At 40.9% G+C, this 27,233-nt stretch overlaps 1 protein-coding gene across 4 annotated transcripts in view; it reads left to right on the plus strand.

Annotated features, from left to right (window-relative positions):
* The window catches only part of ST3GAL6 (ST3 beta-galactoside alpha-2,3-sialyltransferase 6), a 77,891-nt gene continuing 50,658 nt past the window's right edge, over nucleotides 1-27,233 (plus strand). For 2 of the 4 annotated variants that reach the window (XM_070749994.1, XM_070750005.1), the window contains exons 1-3: nucleotides 3-100; nucleotides 15,304-15,343; nucleotides 24,158-24,299. In XM_070749994.1, coding sequence (XP_070606095.1) covers nucleotides 24,251-24,299 — 49 coding nt within the window. In that variant the 5' untranslated portion in view covers nucleotides 3-100; nucleotides 15,304-15,343; nucleotides 24,158-24,250. Of the gene's footprint in view, nucleotides 101-15,303; nucleotides 15,344-24,157; nucleotides 24,300-27,233 lie in introns of all 4 variants that reach the window. The other 2 variants (XM_070749992.1, XM_070749991.1) reach the window with 2 other exon arrangements.

A 27,233-nucleotide genomic window follows, 5' to 3' on the forward strand; every position in this document is an offset into this window, starting at 1 on the left:
CTTGAAGTTGTCTGAGTGGGGAATTTTATTTTCGTGTGCACAAGGAACAACATCTTTATGGCTGAACCCAGTTAAAAGTGGAAGGATGAATGGAAAGCGGGTGAGTTGGGATGCTTTCATTTTAAAGAGCATGTTGAGGATGACAAGACTGTTCAGAGATTGTAACTCTCTCTAGGACGAAGCCATTCTATGTTTTGTAAGTCCATCAGTTGTCTTTCACGCTGTAGTATCTGGCTTATGGTTGCTGTATTTTTTTTTTAAGACTCCTATTTGCTGCTGTTTATTGTTTAGGATTTGCAGAGTTATCTTACTGGTTTGTAAGAGACATACGCCTTTCACAAACTTCTTGCTTTTCTCTGTACTTATCCCTTATGTTTGTTACTGTCACTTCCCCTTAGAACAGTGTTTCCCAACCTTGGCCACTTGAAGATACTTGGACTTCAACTCCCAAAATTCCCCAGCCACCGTTTGCAGGGCACAATTTAGATGCATGAAGCCTGCATCTTGTGGCTGGGGCTTTGATTGTTAGTGCGGATCAGTTGCTGGCATGCTGTGGACTGGTCTCAGTCCACCAGACCTGCTTCAAATAACTATAAATGCAAGTGGTTGTCAAGTGCCTCCAAAGTGGTCATCGGACTGCTGTTGTGACTTTAGAACCTGGTCTAAGGACCCCTAAGAAGGTCTCCTATTACTTTGACCAATTGCTAAATGACTGGTTGTAAGTTGCATTGGGCTGAATAAAAGGGAAAAAACCCCTGATTATCACACACTCTGCACATGATCTTTCAGTGCTACAGGAACTAATAAATTATTATTATTATTATTATTATTATTATTATTATTATTATTGTTGTTGTTGTTATTGTTATTGTTATTATTATTATTATTATTAATTAGATTTGTATGCCGCCCCTCTCCGAAGACTCGGGGCGGCTCACAACAGTAATAAAAATAAAATAAAAACAATATAGGAGCGGAACAAATCTAATATTAAAAAACATATAAAACCCTATCATTAATTTAAAAAAAACCAAACAGCACATTCATACCAAACATAAAACAAAGTATAAAAAAGCCTGGGGGAAAGGTGTCTCAACTCCCCCATGCCTGGCGGTATAAGTGAGTCTTGAGTAGTTTACGAAAGACAGGGAGGGTGGTGGCAGTTCTAATCTCCAGGGGGAGTTGGTTCCAGAGGGCTGGGGCTGCCACAGAGAAGGCTCTTCCCCTGGGGCCCGCCAAATGACATAGTTTAGTTGACGGGACCTGGAGAAGGCCAACTCTGTGGGACCTTATCGGTCGCTGGGATTCGTGCGGTAACAGGCGGTTCCAGAGGTACTCTGGTCCAATGCCATATAGGGCTTTAAAGGTCATGACCAACACTTTGAATTGTGACCGGAAACTGATCAGCAGCCAATGCAAGCTACAGAGTGTTGAAGAAATGTGGGCGAATCGTGGAAGCCCCATGATGGCTCTCGCGGCTGCGTTCTGCAGGATCTGAAGTTTCCGAACACTTTTCAAAGATAGCCCCATGTAGAGAGCGTTGCAGTAATCGAACCTCAAGGTGATGAGGGCATGAGCGACTGTGAGCAATGACTCCCTGTCCAAGTAGGGCCGCAACTGGTGCACCAGGCAAATCTGGGCAAACGCCCTTCTCGCCACAGCCGAAAGATGATGTTCCAATGTCCGCTGCGGATCAAGGAGGACGCCCAAGTTGCGAAGATGGAGCTGATCAATATTTCAAAATGTTACAACAAAATAGAAAATATGCTATTACAGGTAGTCCTCTTATGATCGTAATTGAGCCTGCAAGTTTGAAAACTGAACTTTGATCACAAAATGATCAAGGTAGACCAAGAACTAGCTGTAACAGCACAATCACAACAGTCTTGGAACGTTTACTTTATACCTGATAAAGCATTATGGCCACATTTTGAGTGCTTGGCAATGTGCTTTGCCTTTACCACTGTTGCCAAGTATCCTGCAATCATGTGATCGCCGTTTGCAATTTTCTCTGCTGGCTTCCCCAGCAGATCAATCGGGAAGCTAGCGGGAAAGGTTGCAAGTGGAGGGAATGTTGGATTTGAGGCAGGGGTGAGTTCCACTTACCTTCGCCACTGATGAGCATTTCACGCTTCGCTTTTGGCAATTGTACTTCCATGAACACTCATAAGGCAGTTTCAGGCTGAAAAACAGCTGAGGAGCTGCTCAGGTGTGCATCGGTTGAAGAAATAATGGTCAGTATTAACCTAGGGGCAAGTGGAGGGCTTTTTTCACAGCGGACAATGAAAAGCCATACAAACAATGAAAAAATCATCAAAAGTTATGCACGGGCTGGCACAGACAGAACCAGATCCATGATGCCACATTACGTCACCAGTGGGTCACTAACGGTTCGGGCAATCTGATCCAAACCGGGAGGAACCCATTTCTGATTTGAGGTCTATTCCCCTCCTCCAGTGCACTGAGGGATTTCCCCTTTCTTCCAAGCCTTCTCTGTGGCGGCCCCAACCCTCTGGAACCAGTCCCCCCCCCAGATAGAGTTGCCCCCACCCTCCTTGCCTTTCACAAGCTCCTTAAAACCCACCTCTGTCGTCAGGCATGGGGGAATTGAAATTTCCCTTCCCCCTAGGCTTATAGAATTTATACATGGTATGCTTGTTTGTATGATTGGTCTCTTAAATTGGGGTTTTTAGATTATTTTTTAATATTAGATTTGTTTACATTGTCTTCTTTATTGTTGTTAGCCGCCCCGAGTCTTCGGAGAGGGGCGGCATACAAATCAAATAAATAAATAAGTAAATAAGTAAATAAGTAAGTAAGTAAGTAAATTAATTGATTGATTGATTGATTGATTAATTAATTAATTTCAGGCTGATTCGCATAATACTTGGAATAAAGGAATTCTCAATGAATCTCATTATAAAACATATCCTCTTTATTTCTCCTTACATTTCAACTCTGCACGCAGTTTTCTTTCCTCATCATTATTATCTCAGCAATAAAGTAGATAGCCTGGAAGCAGCATGAAAGACATTCCACAAGTCATTCTAAAATTTATGGCTAATTAAGGCTAGCCAGGAGTTATAAAGAAACAGATAATAAATCACACATCATGCTTACGAGTTTCGGAGCAAGTTTCAGGACGCAGCCATACTTTTTAGCAAGATTGAATAAACTCAGCGTTTCTTCCATCTCACACCCGGATGTGACATAATTCATTAATTAATTACTCTCTACTATCTCCACCCTCTTTCTTCCCTGCGTTTTCGCCACCTTCGAAAACGAGCGTCCCTCCATCTGTGGTCTCCCCCATTTGAGTCACCGGAACTCATCTCTAGGTCATTAGCTCCGTGGTCTACACTAACATTGCTAACTTTCGGTAGAGCAGGGAGATTTATGATCTCTAAATCCCAGTCATCCTCCAAATCTGAAAACTCCTCACTCTGCAAGGGAGTACAGTGTTCCCTCAATTTTCGCTGGAGATGCGTTCCGAGACCGCACACGAAAGTTGAATTTCTGCGAAGTAGAGATGCGGAAGTAAATACACTAATTTTGGCTATGAACAGTGTCACAAGCCTTTCCTTAACACTTTAAGCCCCTAAATTACAATTTCCCATTCCCTTAGCAACCATTTAGATTATTATTCACCATGTTTATTTATTAAAGTTTATTAAAAAAATATTTATTAAAGGCAGACGAAAGTTTGACGATGACATATGACGTCATCGGGTGGGAAAAACCGTGGTATAGGGAAAAAACCCGTGAAGTATTTTTTAATTAATATATTTGAAAAACCGTGCTATGGACTTTTCGCGAAGTTCGAACCCGCAAAAATCGGGGGAACGCTGTACACACAACAGAAGGGAAATCTTCCTGCACGATGAAGGAATCAACTCAAATCTGATAAGAAAGCCTTTTAAACAATGGTGTTTACTAACATTTTTTATTAGATTTGAGGCCATTCTACCAGTGCTCTAAGGGTATTCTGGAAATCTCCTGGAGTGTTGGAGGAATGGATTTTGAATCAGGCACAAACACTGGTCAGCACCCTAATTCTTGCAATTAGTCTACCGGTGGAGTGAGGAGACAACTTGGACCTTGCATGTTTGGGAGGGCCTTCTCCTTGCCCCATCCACACCTGGGAAGCCTGAAGCCTCTCTCTGGTGTACGGCTTATTTATTTAACATTATGTGATTTAAATAATGATACAATACATAACTGGTATCTTTAGATGACCTGCATAAAAATGTTTTCAATGAGAATTACTGATGATGATATCTAGGCTTTGGTATTTCATTAATGGTGCAAAGCACATAAAAAGGTTCTTAGCAGAGTCTTTGTTACAGTATTTAGACCATATTATGAAGCAAGTTTTAATATGAGGCCTGGAGAATCTGGTCTCATCAGCAAATCATTGCTTTTGTTTATTTTGGCACTACAACAAACCAACGAGGACAGAAGTTTCAGTTCTTTCCATACACAGTCTCTATTCCTAGCTTGTTTAAAATTACATCTTTCAATATTTTATTTATTTTATTTTATTGATTTATTTGTCAAAACATGTATAAGATAGCAGGTATTGGTATGAACATAAGCAAAAGCAAAGTAGGTACAGGTAAATTTGGACAATTGGACAGTAAGACAGGGACAGTAGGCACCATGATACGCTTATGCAGGCCCCTTATAGGAATGGGGTGAGGTTGAATGTAAACAGTCTAAGGTTAAAGTTATATATTCTAGTAGGCTGGAATCATATATTCTATATTCCAAGCTACTGAGTCACTTAACTAAAATATCTAGCCTCTATGTGGTTTTAATCATGTCCATGTATCACCAACACAAATGAGAGCTGGAGGTCTGACAAATAGAAAGACAAGAAGGACCTGGGCTTAGATAGCCTAGAACTGCGGCGCCTAAAACACGACTTGAGTATTGCCCACAAGATCATATGCTGCAACATCCTACCGGTCAATGACTACTTCAGCTTCAACAGCAACAACACAAGAGCACGTAACAGATTCAAACTTAATACGAACCGCTCCAAACTTGACTGTAAAAAATATGATTTCAACAATCCAGTTATCAAAGCGTGGAACTCATTACCGGACTCAATCGTCTCAACCCCTAACCCCCAACATTTCTCCCTTAGACTATCCACGATTGACCTCTCCAGGTTCCTAAGAGGCCAGTAAGGGACGTACATAAGTGCACCGGTGTGCCTTTCGTCCCCTGTCCAATTGTCTTCCTTTCTCTCGCTTTTCATATATATTTTCTTCCTTTCATATATCCTCTCCTATAAGTTCACTTTTACCCTTATATATATTACCACATGTCTATTTTTCTTCCTATGTATTTATGTATTGGACAAATGAATAAATAAATATAAATAAATAAATAAATAAATAAAAGTATAAAAAGTGGAAAGAGGGACAAATAACTAAGGCAGAATATCAGCAAATAGCCCAAGTCTGTAAAGATGAAGTAATGAAAGTTAAGGCTCACAATGAACAAATGCTTGTGACAAAAGTGAAAAATAACAACCAAAACGTCTCTCAACATGTTAAAAAAAAGAGTCAAGACAACAATTGGTCTATTGCTGGGAGAAAGAAAGTGACAAGCAATAGGGAGAAAGCAGAACTACTTAACTTGTTTTTTGCATTTGTCTTTATACAAAAGGTCTGTTTTAGATCTACTACTCTTCAACATATTCATCAATGACTTGGAGGAGGGGATAGATGGGGAATTCATCAAAATTGCAGCTGACACCAAACTGGCAGGAATAGCCAATACTCCCGAAGATAGGCTCAAGATACAGAAGGATCTTGACAGACTTGAACATTGGGTGCTATCAAACAAAACAAAATCCACTGGTGAGAAAAGTAAGGTTCTACATTTAGGCAAGAAAAACCAAATGCAGAGATACAGTATAGGGGTACCTTGTTACCTGTAACTGTAAGAGGGATCTTGGAGTCCTAGTGGACAACCATTTAAATATGAGCCAGCAATATACATCAGCTGCCAAAAAAGCCAACATAGTTCTAGGCTGCATAAACAGAGGGATACAATCAAGCTCACGTGAGGTGTTAATACCACTTTATAAAGTCTTGGTAAGTCCAGACTTTGAATACTGTATCCAGTTTTGGTTGCTACGATGTATGAAGAATGTTGAGACTCTAGAAAGAGTGCAGAGAAAAGCAACAAAGATGATTAGAGGACTGGAGGCTAAAACATATGAAGAGAGGTTGCAGGAACTGGGTATGTCTAGTTTAATTAAACACAGGATTAGGGGACACATGATAGCAGTATTCCAATATCTCAGAAGCTGACACACACACACACACACACACACACACACACACACACACAAAGAGGGAATCAAGCTATTCTCCAAAGCACCTGAGATTAGGACAAGAAGAAATTGATGGAAACTAATTAAGGAGAGAAGCCATGTAGAACTAAGGAGAAATTTCCTGACAATTAGAACAATTAATCAGTGGAACAACCTGCCTCCAGAAGTTGTAAATGATCCAACACTGGAAATTTTAAAGATGTTGAATAACCATTTGTCTGAAGTGGTGTATGGTTTCCTGCCTAAGCTGGGGGTTGGATTAGAAGACCTCCAGGGTCCCTTCCAACTCTGTTATTGTATTATATTATATATTAAAAATAGTATTTTTATATGACTTATTGTTAAGTTATTATAATGTTTATAATTATTAATTTTTTTAAATGTACAGAACACATCATAGGACACAGAACAAGCTTTTAAAAACTTTAGAAGAATAAAAAGGTTATTTTACTTAATAATGTACAGAGATCAGTGATTTAGCTAGGGCATCTACGAACTACCGTATTTTTCAGAGTATAATATGCATCTTTTTCCTCCCTAAAAGAGGCTGAAAGTTTGGGTGCATCTTATACTCCAAATGTAGCTTTGTTTACATTCCAATCCTAACTAGGTATTAATGATCTTCTCGGCTTCCTACTCCCTCAGAAGAAGGTCATTTCTAGCCCTAGGTTTTTGCAGGATTGTTTCCATTCCTACTCCCTCTGAAAAAGGCTTTTTCAAATCTAATGCAGCGTTCAATTTTATTCTTTCTCCCCACAAAGTAAGGTGCATCTTATACTCTAAAAAATATGGTAAGTTACTTGGTTTTATCATCATGTGAGTTTAGGCTACCATATCTGGGTTGCAAATATTCTGACAACCACTAGATGGCAACAAATCATGTTACTGATTTTCTTAGATGCTGCATTAAGGATTTTTTTATAACTCAGATAATAGCAGCCCTACTAAAACTGATCCCCACCCCGCCTACTCTACCTCCAAAATTGCAATTATCCATTCATTATTACTTCTCTGGAACAGCAATCCCCAACCCTTCCGGCTCCATTGAACAGCGTCAGGGAGGGAATGGTTGTGCACGCTCACCCACTGCTTGTGCGAATGGAGTTTTGCATGCTTGAGTGGCCCAGTTCCCAACAATCTGTGGACCATTCCCAGTCACAGACCTGGGATTAGGGACCCCTGCTCTAAAAGAAGTATTTCGCCAGCATAATAACCAAGTTTAATGTACATTAAATCATGCTGCGCTGAGTCCCAATGGGATTGGGCAACATAGAAGTCAAAATAATAAACAAACAAACAAATAAAATGCTGATCCTTGGCTCAGGAATATATTCGAATAATGAGTTAACATTCAAGCAAAAACCTGACAGGACCTTTTGGCACAACAATCTATGTTTTTCGGGAAAATACATTGTTCTGTAGTTCTCTATTATTTACTTTACAGAGCTATTCAGTATACATAGATTGCACAGAACGATATTGATATTGACAAAGAGTATAAAAATATCTATATTATCACAGCAAACATCTGCTCCATGGGAGAACTTTCTTTGTGCTACTATAAACTGCTAGCATATAATTTACAAACATTTATTTATTTAATTGTTTGTTTGTTTATTGGATTTGTATGCCACCCCTCTCTGAGGACTCGGGGCGGCTCACAACACATCAAAACAATAAACAATATACATATCTAAAAAATCCAATTAATATAGCTTAAAAACTTTTTAAAACTCTGATAACATTTAAAATCATTCGTTCCCATTCATACAGCAAGGCATCCTACTCTCGTTGGCCAGGGGGCTAGGGTCTAATGGCCCCAAGTCTGGCGGCACAGATAGGTCTTTAAACTTTTACAGAAGGAGAAGAGGGTGGGGGCAATGCGAATCTCTGGGGGGAGCTGATTCCAGAGGGTTGGGACCCCCGCAGAGAAGGCTCTTCCTCTAGGTCCCACCAAATGACATTGTTTCAAAGTCAAAGGAACTGGTGTGGACAAAACTCAGCAGCAATTTTTTGATGGCTGTTGATAAAGATAGGATTGCCAACATGATTGGCAACATCTGATGACGGATATGGTACAAGAAGAAACTGGTTGTTCGACTCAGATTCTTTCAATTAAATATTAACTTTTAAAAATAATCCGTTGAATTCTTTTTTGTGGAATCTCACGTTAAAAAATGAAGTAAACCAATATTTAAATGCTACCATGAAAAGGTTTATGGTACTTGAGGTAAAGTAGAACTGACATGATTTTTTTAGATGTACTTTTCCTGCCTCTATTCTGAAATCTCATGACTTTGGCAAAACTTTCATTTAAAAGTACATTTGGATAATACCTTCATGCCTGGGGCCAATAACATTATATGGCTGAGTTCACACATCTTATTATGGTTTAACTTTAGTGGGAAATGTGAAATAAGTCACGTATCAGTGCATTTCTCTGGCTGATTGTCAAATGTGACTGTTAATCTCAACGAGGAAAACTTAGAGTTGGAGTTTTCAGCTTTACCTTCATCCTTTTTGGGATTTTGTTCATAATCATAGTCATCTGTTGTTGTTGTTGTTGCTGCTGTTGAATTTTGTTGGGGCTTCTCGTCTTTTAAAAACTTCTGTTCACAGGCTTAGGACCAGTGCTGTATATATTGTGTCAATAGTGTCAACCCCTAACCCCCAACATTTCTCCCTAAGACTCTCCACGATCGACCTCTCCAGGTTCCTAAGAGGCCAGTAAGGGGCGTACATAAGTGCACTGATGTACCTATCGTCCCCTGTCCAATTGTCTTTCCTTATCCCTTTTATCTTATATATTCTCTCCTTTATATATATTCTCTTCCTATCTACTTCTCTTCTTCTTTACTTCCTATCTTTATATACATTACTTAATGTCTATTCTCTTTCATATGTACTGTATATTGGACAAAGAATAAATAAATAAAATAAAAAAATATATGCCAAAGTGCCAGACTACATTTGAAAAGAATCTGGTCTGAAATTAAACCACTGAATTTACAAATTGCATTGTTGTTTGTTTAGAATAGCTTCACATATTTTGTGACTCCAATGATTATGATTCACAATGCATTTTTACGGTTTAGCATTATGCACAACCAATTGTGACTTACTCTGAAAGAATGGTGAAGGAAAATATTTCAGTATTGACTCCAGTCTCTATCTACCTATTTAACAGTTGCTAAGACGCTGAGCTCGTTGATCAAAAAGGTTGTCAGTTTGGCAGTTTGAATCCCTAGCGTTGCATAATGGAGTGAGCTCCCATTACTTGTCCTGGCTTCTACTAACCTAGCAGTTCGAAAGCACGTAAAAAAATGCAAGTAGAAAAATAGGGACCACTTTTGGTAACAGCGTTCCGTGCACCTTTGCATTTAGTCATGCAGGTCACATGACCACAGAGATGCTTTTGGACTGCATTGGTTCTTTGGCTTTGTAACGGAGATGAGCACTGCCCCCTAGAGTCGGGAGCAACTAGAAGATATGTGCAAGGGGAACCTTTACCTTTAAGACAATCATAAAGACCAAGAGCCATTACTCAAAGAGCCATTACTCTTAATTGGAGGAGTTTTTGTTAATTATTGCTTTATTTTACTGGGTATTAATTTGAGATTTGGAAATATGATATATAAGTTTTTATTCTCCTCAGAAGCTCAGGAAAACGGTGTGTATTTATACAGAATGGAAAGCTAGGCCAAGTTACAATTTACTAATAACTCAGAATATAAGTTCAAAAGTATGAATTCAAAATTTATAATAAAAATGTCACTTTATGCATAAGCAAGGCTATGAAAGGTGAATGGATTTGCACTGATTAAAAATGATGAGGAATAGATGTTAAATGGAAACTGTGAGGGCACGGTTGTATTAGACAACTGGCGCCTCATAGTCTAAAACAGTGTTTCCCAACCTTGGTCACTTGAAGATATTTGGACTTCAACTCCCAGAATTCCCCAGCCAGCGAATGCTGGCTGGGGAATTCTGGGAGTTGAAGTCCAGATATCTTCAAGTAGCCAAGGTTGGGAAACACTGGTCTAAAACCAATGAAGAATAGATGGAACAAAATAGCAATTCACATATTGCACTGTCAGACTTTAATTTAACAATGATTTATTGAATTAGCATTCATCACCACATTAAATGATAAACCATGGTTTACAAACCAAAGTGGCTGAATTCACAAAACATTCTCTCTTTTTTTAAATATAATTTTTATTGATTTTTAAAAAAGTTTTACAAAAAACAAAACGAAAGCATAAAACATAAAAGTGTACCATCACCATACAAAAAAAAAAGATTCCCTTCACCAGGGAAGATTCAATTTTTTATCCTTCATTTGCTTCCTCTCTGGGTTACATTGTTCATTCATTATAAAGTGATTGAATTTTATTTTTTACATTTGCATCACTTGCCGATATTGTTAATATATAATTTTAATATATAATTTTTAACCTTCTCCCACAGCCTCATTGTTGCTGCTAATTTCTCCTCATTATAATTGTGTAATCTGATTTCCATAATTTTAAAGTGAATGTGGTCCACCATGTACCTGCACCAATTTTTTTATCGTCCATTTATTATAGTCTTTCCACCCAAGCACTATGGTTGCCTGGGCACTTTCTATCGCTGCAGTTTTAATTTCTTCATATCCTTTTACCTCACTATTTTTATCAATAATGCTACTTCCTTGGTTATTTTCCAATGACCATTCGTAATTTTATTCACTTCCATTTGAATTTGCTTCCAAAATTTTTGAACTTTGTTACATTCCCAAAACATATGCATAAATACTCCTTTTTCCTTACAGCCATGCCAACAATTTCCATTCCTCGTTGTTTGAAAGTGTGCTAATTGTACTGGTGTATAATACCATTTTTGTGATCAGACTAATCTCATTGATTTCTTTGACTATGTCACAAAGGTGTTGGATGAAGGTGGTGCCGTGGATATTGCCTACCTGGACTTCAGCAAAGCCTTTAATACGGTTCCACATAAAGAGCTGATAGATAAATTAGTGAAGATTGGACTTAATCCCTGGATAGTTCAATGGATTTGCAGCTGGCTGAAGCGTAGACATCAGAGAGTTATTGTTAATGGCGAGTATTCTGAGCAGAGTCAGGTTACAAGCGGTGTGCCACAAGGATCTGTTCTGGGTCCTATTCTTTTTAATATATTTGTGAGTGACATAGGGGAAGGTTTGGTAGGGAAGGTTTGCCTATTTGCCGATGACTCTAAAGTGTGCAATAGGGTTGATATTCCTGGAGGCGTCTGTAATATGGTAAATGATTTAGCTTTACTAGATAAATGGTCTAAGCAATGGAAACTGCAGTTTAATGTTTCCAAATGTAAAATAATGCACTTGGGGAAAAGGAATCCTCAATCTGAGTATTGTATTGTATTGGCAGTTCAGTGTTGGCAAATACTTCAAAAGAAAAGGATTTAGGGGTAGTGATTTCTGACAGTCTCAAAATGGGTGAACAGTGCAGTCAGGCGGTAGGGAAAGCAAGTAGGATGCTTGGCTGCATAGCTAGAGGTATAACAAGCAGGAAGAGGGAGATTATGATCCCACTATATAGAATGCTGGTGAGACCACATTTGGAATACTCTGTTCAGTTCTGGAGACCTCACCTACAAAAAGATATTGACAAAATTGAACGGGTCCAAAGACGGGCTACAAGAATGGTGGAAGGTCTTAAGCATAAAACGTATCAGGAAAGACTTAATGAACTCAATCTGTATAGTCTGGAGGACAGAAGGAAAAGGGGGGACATGATCGAAACATTTAAATATATTAAAGGGTTAAATAAGGTCCAGGAGGGAAGTGTTTTTAATAGGAAAGTGAACACAAGAACAAGGGGACACAATCTGAAGTTAGTTGGAGGAAAGATCAAGAGCAACATGAGAAAATATTATTTTACTGAAAGAGTAGTAGATCCTTGGAACAAACTTCCAGCAGATGTGGTAGATAAATCCACAGTAACTGAATTTAAACATGCCTGGGATAAACATATATCCATCCTAAGATAAAATACAGAAAATAGTATAAGGGCAGACTAGATGGACCATGAGGTCTTTTTCTGCCGTCAGACTTCTATGTTTCTATGTTTCTATGTTTGTAATATTTTTCTTCTCATCTCTCTTATTCTTGTATTTTTAATTCTTTCAATTATACCTTCCATATCCCATTCATCAATTTCTAATTCATCCTGCCAGTATCTCGTATTCACAGAACATTCTCGTCCAAATCTCAGGGTTGCTACAAAGAGGGAGTCAGACTGTTCTCCAAAGCACCTGAGGGTAGAACAAGGAGCCATGGGTGGAAACTAATCATACAGAGAAGCAAATTAGAACTAAGGAGAAATTTTCTGACAGTTAGAACAATTAATCAGTGAAAAGCTTGTCTCCAGAAATTGTGAATGCTCCAACACTGGAAGTTTTTAAGATTTTGCATAACCATTTATCTGAAGCGGTGTAGGGTTTTCTACCTAAGCAAGGGGTTAGACTAGAAGATCTCCAGGGTCCATTCCAATTCTGTTATTCTATTCTATTCTATGGTCAAACATAGGATATTATGACTTAGTATAATGTCACATATACCATGGGCAGCCATAATAACCAATAGAGAGCTGCTGAATTGTATAATCCCAGCGACCGGTTAGGTCCCACAGAGTTAGCCTTCTCCGGGTCCCTTCGACTAAACAATGTCATTTGGAGGGACCCAGGAGAAGAGCCTTCTCTGTGGCGGCCCCGATCCTCTGGAACCAGCTCCCCCCCAGATATCAGAGTTGCCCCCACCCTCCTTGCCTTTCACAAGCTCCTTAAAACCCACCTCTGTCGTCAGACGTGCAGCTGGTCATGGATCTCAAGGATTGAGAGACGGTTGTGACCTGGTATCCTAGGCCTATGTACTTGGCACCCAAGTCTGATAGCGAGGAGATTAGAGAGAATGGGGTGTCAGAGGCTGATAAAAAACCAGGGCCTTCTGCTTCTCCTGAGGTGCACCTGAGGGACTCAGGAGAAAAGGAGGAGGCTCTTTTTGATGCTAGTGTATGCAGAGTTGCCAGAAGACACGAGTGGCTAAGCAAGAGGAGGTCTCTGCGTAAAACAATTGGCCATGTGCCGCTTCAGTGTGTAAGTCAACTTTTGTTATGGTCCAGATGTCTGCTCGGATTTCTCTTTGGAATATTATTATTTCAATGATGAATTACAAACTGGGGAGCTGGGCTCATTATCTCCGGGCTTCCTGCCAACTCAGAGTGGGAGCTGTGTGATCAAAAAAAAATATCTGTGAATTTTGGTTTATGTTTTGGATTCTAATTAGCAGCTGTCTTGCTTTGCTGCTGGATTTCTACATCCAAACCTCCCTGCTCCTAAAATATTAGAATTACATGCCTTAATTCTTGTAAAATCAGTGTGTGGGGGCCTATTTCTTGGGGGGCTCGTAGCTGGGACAGAATAGGTTTAATATGTTTTTTTAAAAAAAATAGTAATTCTTTACTAAATAAACTTTTGGAAGTAGAGGAAGCTGTATAAACCCAGGCAGTAAATTTATGGGAATACCAATAAGCAACACTTTGGCATCTGGACAAATGACATTTAAAATAGCTTCATTATAGTTAATATATAATCTCTCCTGTGCCTGATGGTTTGTAATTTTTAACAATCCTGTGGGTATACACACACGCACAGAGAGAGAGAGATGTCACATGTTTTTGCTGAATTTGAAAATTAAGGGAGACTAGGATAGATCTATTTCGGCCTTGTTCTGGCCTCATCAGCTAGCCATACCCTATCACTGGGATTTGAACATACATATATATCAGCCAGAAATACATTTTAGGAAATGGTAGCTATATTAATTTGCTAAATAAATAACTAAACTAAATCCTATTGAAAATAAGGATTTGCTTTAAGTTATCTTGAAACCATGTAATCAGCGATATAAAATTGAAGACAACTATTCACTATTGGTCACACGAATCAGTTCGCTTTTCCCCCCTTGTTTATAAAGATCACATCTGAACAGTGAAAAAGGTTGCCTGCAGTTCTCTAGCACAGTGTTTTTCAACCAGTGTGCCACGGCACACTAGTGTGCCGCAAGACATGGTCAGGTGTGCCGCGAAGCTCAGAGAGAGAAAGAAAGCAAGAGAGAGAGAAAGCAAGAGAAAGAAAGAAAGAGAGAGAGAGAGGGAAAGAAAGCAAGAGAAAGAGCGAGCGAGCGAGAAAGAGAACAAGAGAAAGAGAGAGAGCAAGAGAGAGGAAGAAAGCAAGAGAGAGAGAGAAAGAGAGGGAGTGAAGGAGAGAGAGAGAAAGACATAGAGGGAGGTAGGGAAGGAGAGAGGGAGAGAGAAAGAGAGAAAAAAAGAGAGGAAGGAAGGAAGAGAAAGAGGGATGGATGGAGAGAGAGAGAGAAAGAAAGAGAAAGAAAGAGAGAGAGGGAAAGAAAGCAAGAGAGAAAGAGAGAGCGAGAAAGAGAACAAGAGAGAGAAAGAGAGAGAGAGCAAGAGAGAGGAAGAAAGCAAGAGAGAGAGAGAGAGAGGGAGGGAAGGAGAGAGAGAGAAAGACAGAGGGAAGTAGGGAGGGAGAGAGAAAGAGAGAAAAAAGAGAGGAAGGAAGGAAGAGAAAGAAAGAGGGATGGATGGATGGAGAGAGAGAAAGAAAGAGGAAGGAAGCCCTGCTCAATGTGCCCCAGGGTTTCGTAAATGTAAAAAATGTGCCGCGGCTCAAAAAAGGTTGAAAATCACTGCTCTAGCAAGTGCACAATAACTTGCTATTTGCTTGTAGTAGTAAAAAACCAGCATATGAAAAAGAAGGACAGGGGGAAAAAAAGAGATAATCGTAACCATAAAGGTAGGGTAGAGATATATTTTAATCTTTTAATGTTTAACACACTATAATCAATGTCATGATGTTTCTTTTTCTTTTGTTTCTTTTTCTTTGGCTAATAGGTCCAGAATTTCTTCTCTTCTGATACATCTAAGGCTAAAAGTAGGTCCCAGTTCCTCATTTTTATTCTTATGAAATTCTAAAAGAGTTCAATGAATTCCCTCAACTGGAAATAAAGACAAACTGAAAGTTTACCAATAGCATATTATATCCAAATAAAAACATATTGCCTGAGATTTAAAAGTTTTATTTTATTCATTTTTCATTTCGGTAAAGATATATATTACTTTAATAAATGATACATTAAAAAAATATAGTTTTGGCATAGAATTATAAAAAAGACAGCACCTGGTAAAACAGCAGTTTTCAGCTTTAACAACTACATACTCCTCCACTTAAGATCAGTCAGTTGGCAACCATTTGAAGATACAACGGGCCCCCCAAAAGGGACTTAGCACCCAGATTTGAAGTTCCATCATTTACCTTCCCCTTGAGGTAGTATGGTTGCATTTTGGACATTTGGTAGATATCTGGATCACATTTATAGCATTTTGCAGCACATGACGATGGTTTATATTTCTTCAAAAATTGCCATTTACTTCTTGTTTCTGGAGAACAAAATGTCAGAGAGAACAACGAGTTCACTTAATGATCTTAGTGTTCCTTAACTACAACCAAAAAGTTCATAAAATCTGTCATGGTCACATGATGATTCAGTTTACAACCTCAAGGGGTATACAGTATTCCCTCAATTTTCGCGGGGGATGCGTTCCGAGACTGCCCACGAAAGTCGAATTTCCGCGAAGTAGAGATGCGGAAGTAAATACACTATTTTTGGCTATGAACAGTATCATAAGCCTTCCCTTAACATTTTAAACCCCTAAATTGCAATTTTCCATTCCCTTAGCAACCATTTAGATTATTACTCACCATGTTTATTTATTAAAGTTTATTTAAAAAAATATTTATTAAAGGCAGACGAAAGTTTGGCCATGACATATGACGTCATCGGGCAGGAAAAACCATGGTATAGGGAAAAAACCCGCAAAATATTTTTTAGTTAATATTTTTGAAAAAACGTGGTATAGACATTTCGCGAAGTTTGAACCCGCGAAAATCGAGGGGACACTGTATCCCAAAAGCCTAACAAGATAGTGTTGGTGAACCCCTAAAAGAAGTGGACCCCTTTTCATTTCATTTCTAAAAAAATAACCGAGAAGGGGCCATTCTGACTTGGGAAGAAAGTGCTCTATACTAGGGGTCTCCAATCTTAGCAGCTTTAAGATTTGTGGTCTTCAACTCCCATAATTCCTCAATTCAGGGAAATAATAATAATAATAATAATAATAATAATAATAATAATAATAATTTTTTATTGGATTTGTATGCCGCCCCTCTCCGCAGACTTGGGGCGGCTAACAACAATAATAAACACAACATGTACAATCCAATAATAAAAACAACTAAAAACCTCTATTATAAAACCAAACATACACACAAACATACCATGCATAACTTGTAATGGCCTAGGGAGAAGAGCTATCTCAACTCCCCCATGCCTGGCGATATAAATGAGTCTTGAGTAGTTTAAGAAAGACAGGGAGGGTGGGGGCTGTTGTATCTTGTAATGGCTACCTTGTATCTCCTGTAAATAGTTTGTTCCGTCTTCCAGCGCTGTCTGAGCCGAAGCAGGAAGTCGCTCCTGATTGGCTCAGACGCGGCTGGCTCTTGCTTTGGCGGGAGCCGCAAATGTATAAAGAAGCGGCTTTTCCAAGCAGAGCCAGTCGGTACTTGCTGAATTGTCACTTGCCTTGCTGAGCTGTCACTTGTTCTCTGAGCTGAATAAAAAGTACCGATTTGTTTGAACCCTGTCTCTGGGTCTACTTCACTGGTGACGAACGGACGGAAGAAACATCGCGTGCAACATGAGCAAAGTCCAGATCGGCCAGGCTCCGGAACTCTTCGACCCCGAGAAAACGTCCTGGGACGAGTACATGGCCACCTTCGAGATATTCCTCGAGGCGGCGGGGATACAGGACGCCGAAGCCGATCGCAGACGGGCTATCTTTCTGAATTACTGCGGCCCAGAAATCCGTGGCCTTGCCCAGACTCTCACCGACCCGCAGCCAGCAAGAACCATAGCTTGGGACGTCCTACAAGACAAGCTAGCGAGCCATTTCAAACCGACCAAACCAGCCATGGTTTTTCGGCATCAGTTTTCCATGATGGCTCAGAAGGAAACTGAATCAATCAACCAGTTTACAACGCGACTTCGAACGGTACTTGCTCAATGCAAGTTTAAAGACCAGGAAGCTCGCCTCACCGATGCCTTGGTTTTCGGCATGAGAAGCGCCACGGTGAGAAACAAACTCCTCACTGAAGAAGAGCCGACTCTACAAACCGTGATTAAACTAGCGCAAACCGCAGAAGCCGCCGACGCAGCAGCTAGAGAATTAAAAGAACACGGAAGGCGAGAACTCATCGCCAAGATTGACTCCGCGTCTCCCCGCGCCGTGGAATCAGACGACCTCAGCCAACCAGCTCACAACGGGGACAACTGTTTCCTGGTACAAGACCAGCCGAGACACCACAGAGCTACTCACCCAGCCCCCTGCGCGGGCTGCCGGGGAAACCACCAGCGCCATCGATGCCCTTTCAGAGACGCCACATGCCGCCGCTGCAACCGTCGAGGCCACATCACCATTGCATGCAGAGCAACGGCACCAGAGGAGACATTTGCCACACCGCAGCACCAACGACCACAAAACCAGACGCCCCAACCGCGAGAAAATCGACCGTTCCGCTATTCGGGTCAAAGGAACTACTCAACCGCTAACCGCGACTACTCTAGAGGTAACACTCAATTTTCCGTGAATAACACGGCAACAAAAAAAGGGGCCAAAATTGTTATCTCGCTGTTACTAAATAACCAACCATGCTCGATGGAGCTTGATACTGGGTCTAGGTATACCATTATGCCTTGGGAGAAGTTTAAACTATATATGCCTAATCTGTCTAAATCTGATCTAAAACAAACCTCTTTAGTGATCAGAGATTTTCAAGGGGGGGTAATCTCGGTCCTGGGAACAGCATATGTACCTATTGTATTCAAGAATGTCAAATGTACCCTACCCATGCTTATTGTAACGGGGGCTAAGCACTCTCTTTTGGGGTTGGCTTGGATGGAACCTTTGGGGATTGAAATTTCGGGTGTGTGTAATGTAAACTGTGATAATATGCCTAACTTTGTGCAAGAGTTCCCCGAAGTGTTCAGCCCCACCTTAGGATCGTATAAGGGCCCCCCTATATCATTTTCTATTGACCCCAAGGTCCCACCAGTCAGGCTAAAACCTCGCAGGGTCCCCCTTCCGCTTCTCCCCAAACTAGACCTGCAGCTGGATAAACTTATAAGCCAAGGTATTTTGGTCCCTGTGGAACAAGGGCCATGGGAAACTCCCATAGTTACGCCTCTGAAGCCAGAGGGTTCTTTAAGGGTTTGCGCTGACTATAAATCTACCCTTAATAAGGCCCTCCAACATCACCCCTACCCCATCCCGGTGGTACAACAACTCCTACACTCCCTGGGGGAAGGGAAAAGGTTTGCAAAGATCGACCTCGCGCAGGCTTACCAGCAGCTTCCGGTCGATGAACAAACAGCAAACGCACAGACAATCGTAACGCACAGGGGGGCTTTCAAATGCACGAGATTACAGTTTGGGGTGAGCATAGCCCCAGGGATTTTTCAGAGCATTATGGAACGCCTATTGTCAGGGGTTAATGGGGCCATCCCATACTTTGATGACATCTTAATTGCAGGGGAAAACCAGGAACAAGTAAACAAAAGAATAAGGGAAGTACTTAGGAGGTTACAAGACAAAGGCTTAAGAATCAAGCCTGACAAATGTGTCTGGGGAACCAACAGTATAGAATTCCTAGGATATAAAGTAGACAAAGAAGGTATCCACCCCACAACAGAGAAGCTGAGAGCCATTAGGGAAGCCCCAGAGCCACGAGATAAGAATGAGCTGCAGGCATTTTTAGGCCTCCTTAATTTTTATTCCGTTTTTTTAAAGCAGAAGGCAACAGTAGCAGAGCCTCTACATCGTTTACTCCAGAAGGAAACCCGCTGGACCTGGGGGGAAACTGAACGTGAAGCTTTTTTCCAAATAAAGCAATTACTAACTTCTAAAAGTGTGGTAGTCCAATATAGTGCTTCACTACCCATTAGGCTTACGTGCGACGCTTCACCGTACGGCATAGGAGGAGTCCTAGCTCACGTTCTGCCTAATAAGACAGAGGCCCCAATAGCATTTTTTTCAAGAACCATGACCAGCACAGAGAGGAATTACAGCCAATTAGACAAAGAGGCTCTAGCTTTAGTGGCAGGGGTAAAGAAATTTCACAATTACATTTTTGGGAGAAGTTTTGAATTAGTCACTGACCACAAGCCTTTACTAGGTCTGCTAGCCCCCAACAAGCCCACTCCACCTTTTATGTCTCCAAGACTGATCAGATGGGCTCTTTTCCTCTCAGGGTACCAGTATGATCTCACCCACAAGGGGGGGAAGGAAATCAATCACGCAGACGGCCTCAGCAGGTGCCCCATAACAGACTTAGTGGAGGACCCTGCTCCTTCCACAGATGTACTAATGATAGAACTCGAGGATAACCCACTAACCACGGCCAAAGAGGTAGCTGCACACACGCAGCAAGATCAAATCCTTAAACAAGTGGTAAACTGTGTACTTAAGGGATGGCAAAATGATTCTGTGAAACCTGAATTGTGTGACTTCAAAACCAAAAGACTTGAATTATCGTATGTAAAGGGTTGTCTACTGTGGGGAGATAGAGTGATCATCCCCAAAAGCCTAAGGGAAAAGGTACTCAAAATGTTACATGTGGGCCATCCTGGGATTGTCAGGATGAAGAGCCTAGCAAGAGGGCATTTATGGTGGCCAGGTCTGGATGCTGATATTGAGAGCTGGGTATCAAAGTGTGACCCATGCCAAGAGTCACGGCCTAATCCCCCCAAAACAACTCCGGCTGAGTGGGAGCAGCCTGCTGGTCCTTGGTCAAGAATCCACATTGACTTTGCTGGTCCAGTGGGGTCCCCAGTATTTCTTAATAGTGGTTGATGCGTTCTCCAAATGGGTGGAAATAATAGCAATGAACAACATAACCACAAGTGCCACCATCAAGGTATTGAGTAGACTGTTCGCCACCCATGGCTGCCCAGATATCTTAGTGTCTGACAATGGGCCACAACTAACAGCCAGGCAATTCGAATTGTTCCTAGATGGCCTAGGGGTCAGGCATGCCCTCATCTCGCCTTACTCGCCTTGGGCTAATGGATTGGCAGAACGTTACGTTCGTGTGGCAAAGGAGGCATTGCGCAGGTCAGGCCCTGGGGATGTACAACAAAACTTGGACCAATTCTTACTCACCCAACACATCACCCCTAACTCGCACACACATGTAAGCCCTGCAGAGTTATTAATGGGAAGGAAACTAAGGTCACCACTATATAGGTTGAACCCAAGATTCTGTATTAATAATAATCAAATGTGTGTAAAACCTGAAAGAGAAATGTATTTGGGACAAAATGTATATGTAAAAAGTTTTGATGGAAATGTAAATTGGATGAAAGGAATTGTTATTAAGCAAAATGCACCAAAGACTTATATAGTAAAACTAGAGGATGGTCGTTTGTGGAAACGACACATAGACCACATTCGTAAGCGAACAGAAAATCAATTGCCACAACCCGCTGACATGGACTCTCCCCCGTCAACAGACTTTTACACATTGCCCGAATTAAGAGACACGCAAAGGAACTTATCGGGCCAGGGAGAGCCATCCAGCGACGCCGAGCCATCCTCCTCCTCCGAAGCCTTCGTTGGGCCCGCCAGGCCAAGTCCGCCGCACCGGGAGAACAGCGGCGAGCCATCCTCCACAGTCAGTGTCGAAGGAGAAATTGAACTGCGCAGGTCAGAGCGAGCTTCAAGGAGACCCCACCGATTGGACGACTTTGTCACGTGGCTGTCGTGATGGATGTGTCCAACTATGAGGGGAGGGGTGTTGTATCTTGTAATGGCTACCTTGTATCTCCTGTAAATAGTTTGTTCCGTCTTCCAGCGCTGTCTGAGCCGAAGCAGGAAGTCGCTCCTGATTGGCTCAGATGCGGCTGGCTCTTGCTTTGGCGGGAGCCGCAAATGTATAAAAGAAGCGGCTTTTCCAAGCAGAGCCAGTCGGTACTTGCTGAATTGTCACTTGCCTTGCTGAGCTGTCACTTGTTCTCTGAGCTGAATAAAAAGTACCGATTTGTTTGAACCCTGTCTCTGGGTCTACTTCAGGGGCAGTTCTAATCTCTGGGGGGAGTTGGTTCCAAAGGGCCAGGGCTGCCACAGAGAAGGCTCTTCCCCTGGGGCGCGCCAAACGACATTGTTTAGTCGATGGGACCCGGAGAAGGCCAACTCTGTGGGACCTTATCAGTCGCTGGGATTCGTGCGGTAGCAGGCGGAATTGAAGTCCACAAGTCTTAAAATTGCTAAGATTGGAGACCCTGCTCTATACAGCTAGAATATAATTATAGGGAGGCAATCAGAAGCATCTCAATCTGGACTGAGCAAATGGTCCCAGAGGCAGCAAGACCCTGGGTCATAGATTTTATATGATGTTACCAGCACATTAAATTTGAAACCTCTTGGCAAGTAATGATATACAGTATCTGGGTAATAAATCATTTCTAACCTTTCCAACTTGTCAAAAAGCAAGCAACTGCCTTTTGAACCAATTATTTATTAGTATCCTCAAAAGACAATCCTGGATTGGCACCATTATGCTAATAACATGGAGCTCCTACAGTGTAACCCAGATTGTGTCAAGAGTTGCTTTTCTTAGCATGATTCTACTCCTCTGGTTCAACCACCAAAGGAAAACCTGCTTTGGATTCTTCCCCCCGCCCCCCCCCCCCCCCAAAAAAAATATTACATAGAATTGTATTATAAGACAGATTTTTTAGTGGGACCTAAGTAGCAATAGGATATACCTTTTTATATTCAGGGAGGCCCTCAAATCAATCCTGTCCCAGCATCTTTACAGTAGGCACCATATTTTTAAAAATAAAAATATCTATCTATCTATCTATCTATCTATCTATCTATCTATCTATCTATCTATCTATCTATCTATCTATCTATCATCTATCGGCGTTCTATGCTGCCCCTCTCCACTGCAACAATATCGCCAAAAAGGCTTCTAGAGTTGTTAACCTGATCCTACGCAGCTTCTGCTCAGGCAATCTCACACTACTCACAAGAGCCTACAAAACTTTTGCCAGACCCATCCTAGACTACTGCTCATCTGTCTGGAGCCCATACCACATCTCAGACATCAACACCCTTGAAAATGTCCAAAGATATTTCACCAGAAGAGCCCTTCACTCCTCCACTCGAAACAGAATATCCTACGAAAATAGACTAACAATCCTGGGCCTAGAAAGCCTAGAACTACGGCGCCTAAAACACGATTTGAGTATTGCCCACAAGATCATATGCTGCAACGTTCTATCGGTCAATGACTACTTCAGCTTCAACCGCAACAACACAAGAGCCCACAACAGATTCAAACTTAATATGAATCACTCCAAACTTGACTGTAAAAAATATGATTTCAACAATCGAGTTATCGAAGCGTGGAACTCATTGCCGGACTCAATTGTGCCAACCCCTAACCCCCAACATTTCTCCCTTAGACTCTCCACGATTGACCTCTCCAGGTTCCTAAGAGGCCAGTAAGGGGCGTACATAAGTGCACTAGTGTGCCTTTCGTCCCCTGTCCAATTGTCTTTCCTTTCTCTCACTTATCATATATATTTTCTTTCTTTCATATATCCTCTCCTCTAAGTTCACTTTACCCTTATATATATTACTACATGTCTATTTTTCTTCCTATGTATTTGTGTACTGGACAAATGAATAAATAAATAAAATAAAATAAAGACTCGGGGCAGCTTACAACATATAATAAAAACAGTAGAATCCAATAACAAATCCAATTAACTAGCTAAAAATCTAACCTAAAGTCCCTAATATTTTAAAAATCAATAGTACACACTCAGAGTTCAGCCACACGTAACATTCAGGGGCCAAAGGGCCTAAGAACTAATTGCCCCAAGCCTGGCGACATAAATGAGTCTTAGGACTCTTACGGAAGGCAAGGAGGATGGGGGCAGTGTGAATCTCTGGGGGGAGCTGATTCTACAGGGCCAGGGCGCCCCCACAGTGAAGGCTCTTCCCCTTGGTCCCGACAAGTGACATTGTCTGGTTGACGGGACCTGAAGACCTAACCAGTCACTGAGATTCATACGCATTAATTAGATTTTTATTCCATCCTTATTACTTTTGTAAGCAACTCTAGCATACTAATATTCCTTTGTCTTCCTGTTTCCCACAAGAATAAGCCTGTGAGGAGGGGTGGTTTGAGAGAAAGTGACTGACCCAAAGTAATCCAGCCAGTTTTTATGCTTTAAACAAGATTGGAACTCAATATCAAAATATCCACCCATTATGTGATGCCCAAATGTATTTCCTTTGATTTTATCTTGGTATGCTATGTTGTTTTTCTGATTGTTTATCTTAATACTTGTAATATGCCCTAATAAACTTTAGTTTTGTATCAATTGTATCGCCACATTTTTACTATTATAATAGTAACTACAATCCTTTTCACCATTGCCATTTAAAAAGAAATGCCAAGGTAAAAGTCGTACCTAGGACTGTTTTTTTTCTAAATTAAGGAATATCTATAGCATTGTACCAGTATTTCATTTTTAATATGTATTGCCCTATCTATGTTTGATGCTTCTCACAGCAGCATTCAATGTTGCATGGGTGGTTTTTGGTTTTACCTCAATAGAAGGCGAGACACAATCAGTTGTGCGTCACGAACTGGAAATGAAGAGTCATGTGAAAAACTAAGGAAAAGAAGTTAATATCCGTTAAATACAAGATGCGTCATTCACGGTATCAAAAGGCTAGGAGCCGGTGTCAAATGATTGGTGAGCAATCTTTAATTCAATTCACACATTATTTAGCATACTTTTAAAACTAGGGGTTCTCTGCTGATGATTCAAGTGGCCTTTGAAAGCAGTTTGATCTTTTTTTGCTTTCCTGTCAAAAGAGCTAAAACTGGTGCTATGCATTTCAGAGATCAAATGTAAGAGAGCTTAGCTGTTTAATTGAGGTTGTTATCAAGCCTGTCTCCCTGTCCCTTCACTGGAACAGGATCCCTCCCCAATCCCAATTTATAGGCAATACAACCTGTTTTACAACAAGGAATGTGCTTTGAACTATTGATCTGCTGATAAAGAGATGTTTTCTTTAAAGAAAAAAAAAAGGCAGGCAAATAAGTACGGTATGTATTTTTCAGAGTATAAGCAGAACCTTAGTTTTTGGGGAGGAAAATAAGAGGGGAAATCTGCCTACCAGGTGTTCTGTCTGGGTCACTCCAGAAGCCAATACCAACCCAAAAAGAGAATCCAGACACACTGGTAAAAGGCAAAGGCAGTTTTATAAAATTCAAGAAAAACACAGGTAACAGAAAATGTCCTTACAAACAGGAAAATGCTGTATCTTCAGATATATCCACGAAGGCCAAAAGTCCATGCAGCAATACAGAATTCTTGCTGCCAAGCCAAGGCTGTAGATAGCAGACCTACACCTCCCACGGATCTTCCAAAGCTGCTGGGCCACAAGCCAGGAACAGAGACACTGAGAAACAAGACAGGATAACGCCACTCCAACCTGATAACACTCCACATGGCTTCAAGGGCTTGCCTGCCTTTTAAACCCTGCTGATGAGGACCACACCCAAACCCAGCTGTTTCTAATTCAATGGTGATAATATTTCTTTAACGTTGCTCTGAACGTCTCTGTCTCATGTCAATGACAGCTTGTGCGTCATCACCTAATGACTCCAAGCTACTGGCTGGGGAGAGCCCCCCTCGGGGCTCTCATGCTGTTCTCCTTCATCCCATTCCTGATTTTCCTCTCCCCCGTCTGACTGTTCAGCCCCCTCCTCTGCGCTGTCATCCTCCTCCAGGCATGGAGCCAGCAGAGACACAGCCGGTCCCTGAGCAGCCTCAGGCTGAACCACAACACCAGGTATTCAGTTGGCTAGCATCCTTAGTCTGGTTAGCTTCAACACATTATTTTTATCCCATGATTAGGGCTCAAAGAAACATTATTCGGAGCAAGAGGCAATGGGAAAAAAGCCTGCAAAAACTTAGGGCTGGAAAAAACCTTTGCAGAGAATAGAAATGAAAACAAGCCTGCAAGCCAGGAAGAACGTTAACGCCTCTTTAGGGCTGGGGGAAAAAAGCTTCAAAAAAGCTACATTCCTAGGATAATATGCACCCAAATTTTCAGCCTCTTTTTTTGGGGGGGGGGGGGAATGGTATGCACAGTATTATACTCCGAAAAGTACAGTACTTTCTTTATCAAAAAGTGATCAGATTCATCACTTTTCTGCTTACCTTACAGTAGCTGATTTAGGAAAAGAACTCCATTGTTCCTGTTCCTAGTTATTTCTAACTGGCTTATTTGTCTGGGAATTGTGTAAGACAGAAATTTGAACAAAGAAACCCTGCTTCTAATTGTAACATAGCCTATTTCTTAATACTTATTCCCTTCTCTTCCACTCCTTTTGTTTTGTACAACTTAACTGATACTGCACAGTTTTATTCTGTCATGAACTCTAAACAAGGCTTTGGTTTATGCCTGCTAATGTTAATTGATTTCGGAGTCCTTAGGTTGGTTGATAAAGGATAACTCAATGGATGCATGTTAAGACTTGAGTGGAAGCAAAGACGTAGTCAAGTGTTTAGACTGCCTGGACCATCAGCAGAGGTTGCTGTTTCCTAAGAAACCTTGTGTTATTTATTTATTTATTTTATTTTATTAATATTGCTTCTTCATTGCTTATTTGACCCCCTATGACAATCATTAAGTGTTGTACCACATGATTCTTGACAAATGTATATTTTATTTTATGTACGCTGAGAGCATATGCACCAAGACAAATTCCTTGTATGTCCAATCACACTTGGCCAATAAAAATTCTATTCTATTCTATTTGTCATACAAATATAGTATTGTATTGTAGTATGTTTAACATAATATAAGTATAAAGTAGAGATAGAAAAGATTAAAAAAGACCTTTAGAAGGGATATTCTGAATTTCACATATTTTTACTAATTAACCTGGGGATATCAGTTTATTTACAAGCGGAAACTCTTTGTTATTCTATCCCAACTCATCAGATAATTTGGTCCTGGGACCTGAATCCTTGTTCTAAATCTCTGTAAATAAGAGATCTGTCCCTCACTTCCTCTCATGCAATTTGGATGACGAAGAAAGCTCTATTTCCCATTCCTAACCATAAATATTTAGCTCCTATTGAAACTAGGAAGGCACAACAACCTGGAGAAAGGCAAGAGGCAGTGATTTATTATGTCTAGTGTCAGCCAGATTCTTTCTCTCTCTCTCTCTTTTTACTTTTGTAACTTCCAGAGATGTGAACCTAAGTAATGGAAGGTGTAAGGTCAACAAAGGCCTTCAGTTGTGTATGAACTCATTCCAAGCTCATCATGCACACTCTAATTTATTAAGTTCAAATCCCTTTGGGGAGAGGGTAAGTGAGGAAATACTAGTCTCCAGAAAGACCTGCATTTATTCTTCCATGATATTCTTGTACTTACCATAGTCTCCCACATCCCCCTGGAGCAGTGCTCCTTAATTATTTTCTGTTACGCCCCTCCTAGGAAGAAGTAAACATTCCGCGCGCTCCCTAGAAAGAAATAAACATTTCATGCACGCCGCAACTGTAAATAGTATAGTATCAGGTGCTGTGTGTTACGTGCACTCTTCCCCCCTCCCCCCAGAGAGATGAGGGATGCGTCTGGAAGAGACAAAGAAGGATGTGCCCAGCTAG

The sequence above is a fragment of the Erythrolamprus reginae genome, chromosome 4, assembly GCF_031021105.1.
Source record: "Erythrolamprus reginae isolate rEryReg1 chromosome 4, rEryReg1.hap1, whole genome shotgun sequence".
Classification (NCBI taxonomy): domain Eukaryota; kingdom Metazoa; phylum Chordata; class Lepidosauria; order Squamata; family Dipsadidae; genus Erythrolamprus; species Erythrolamprus reginae.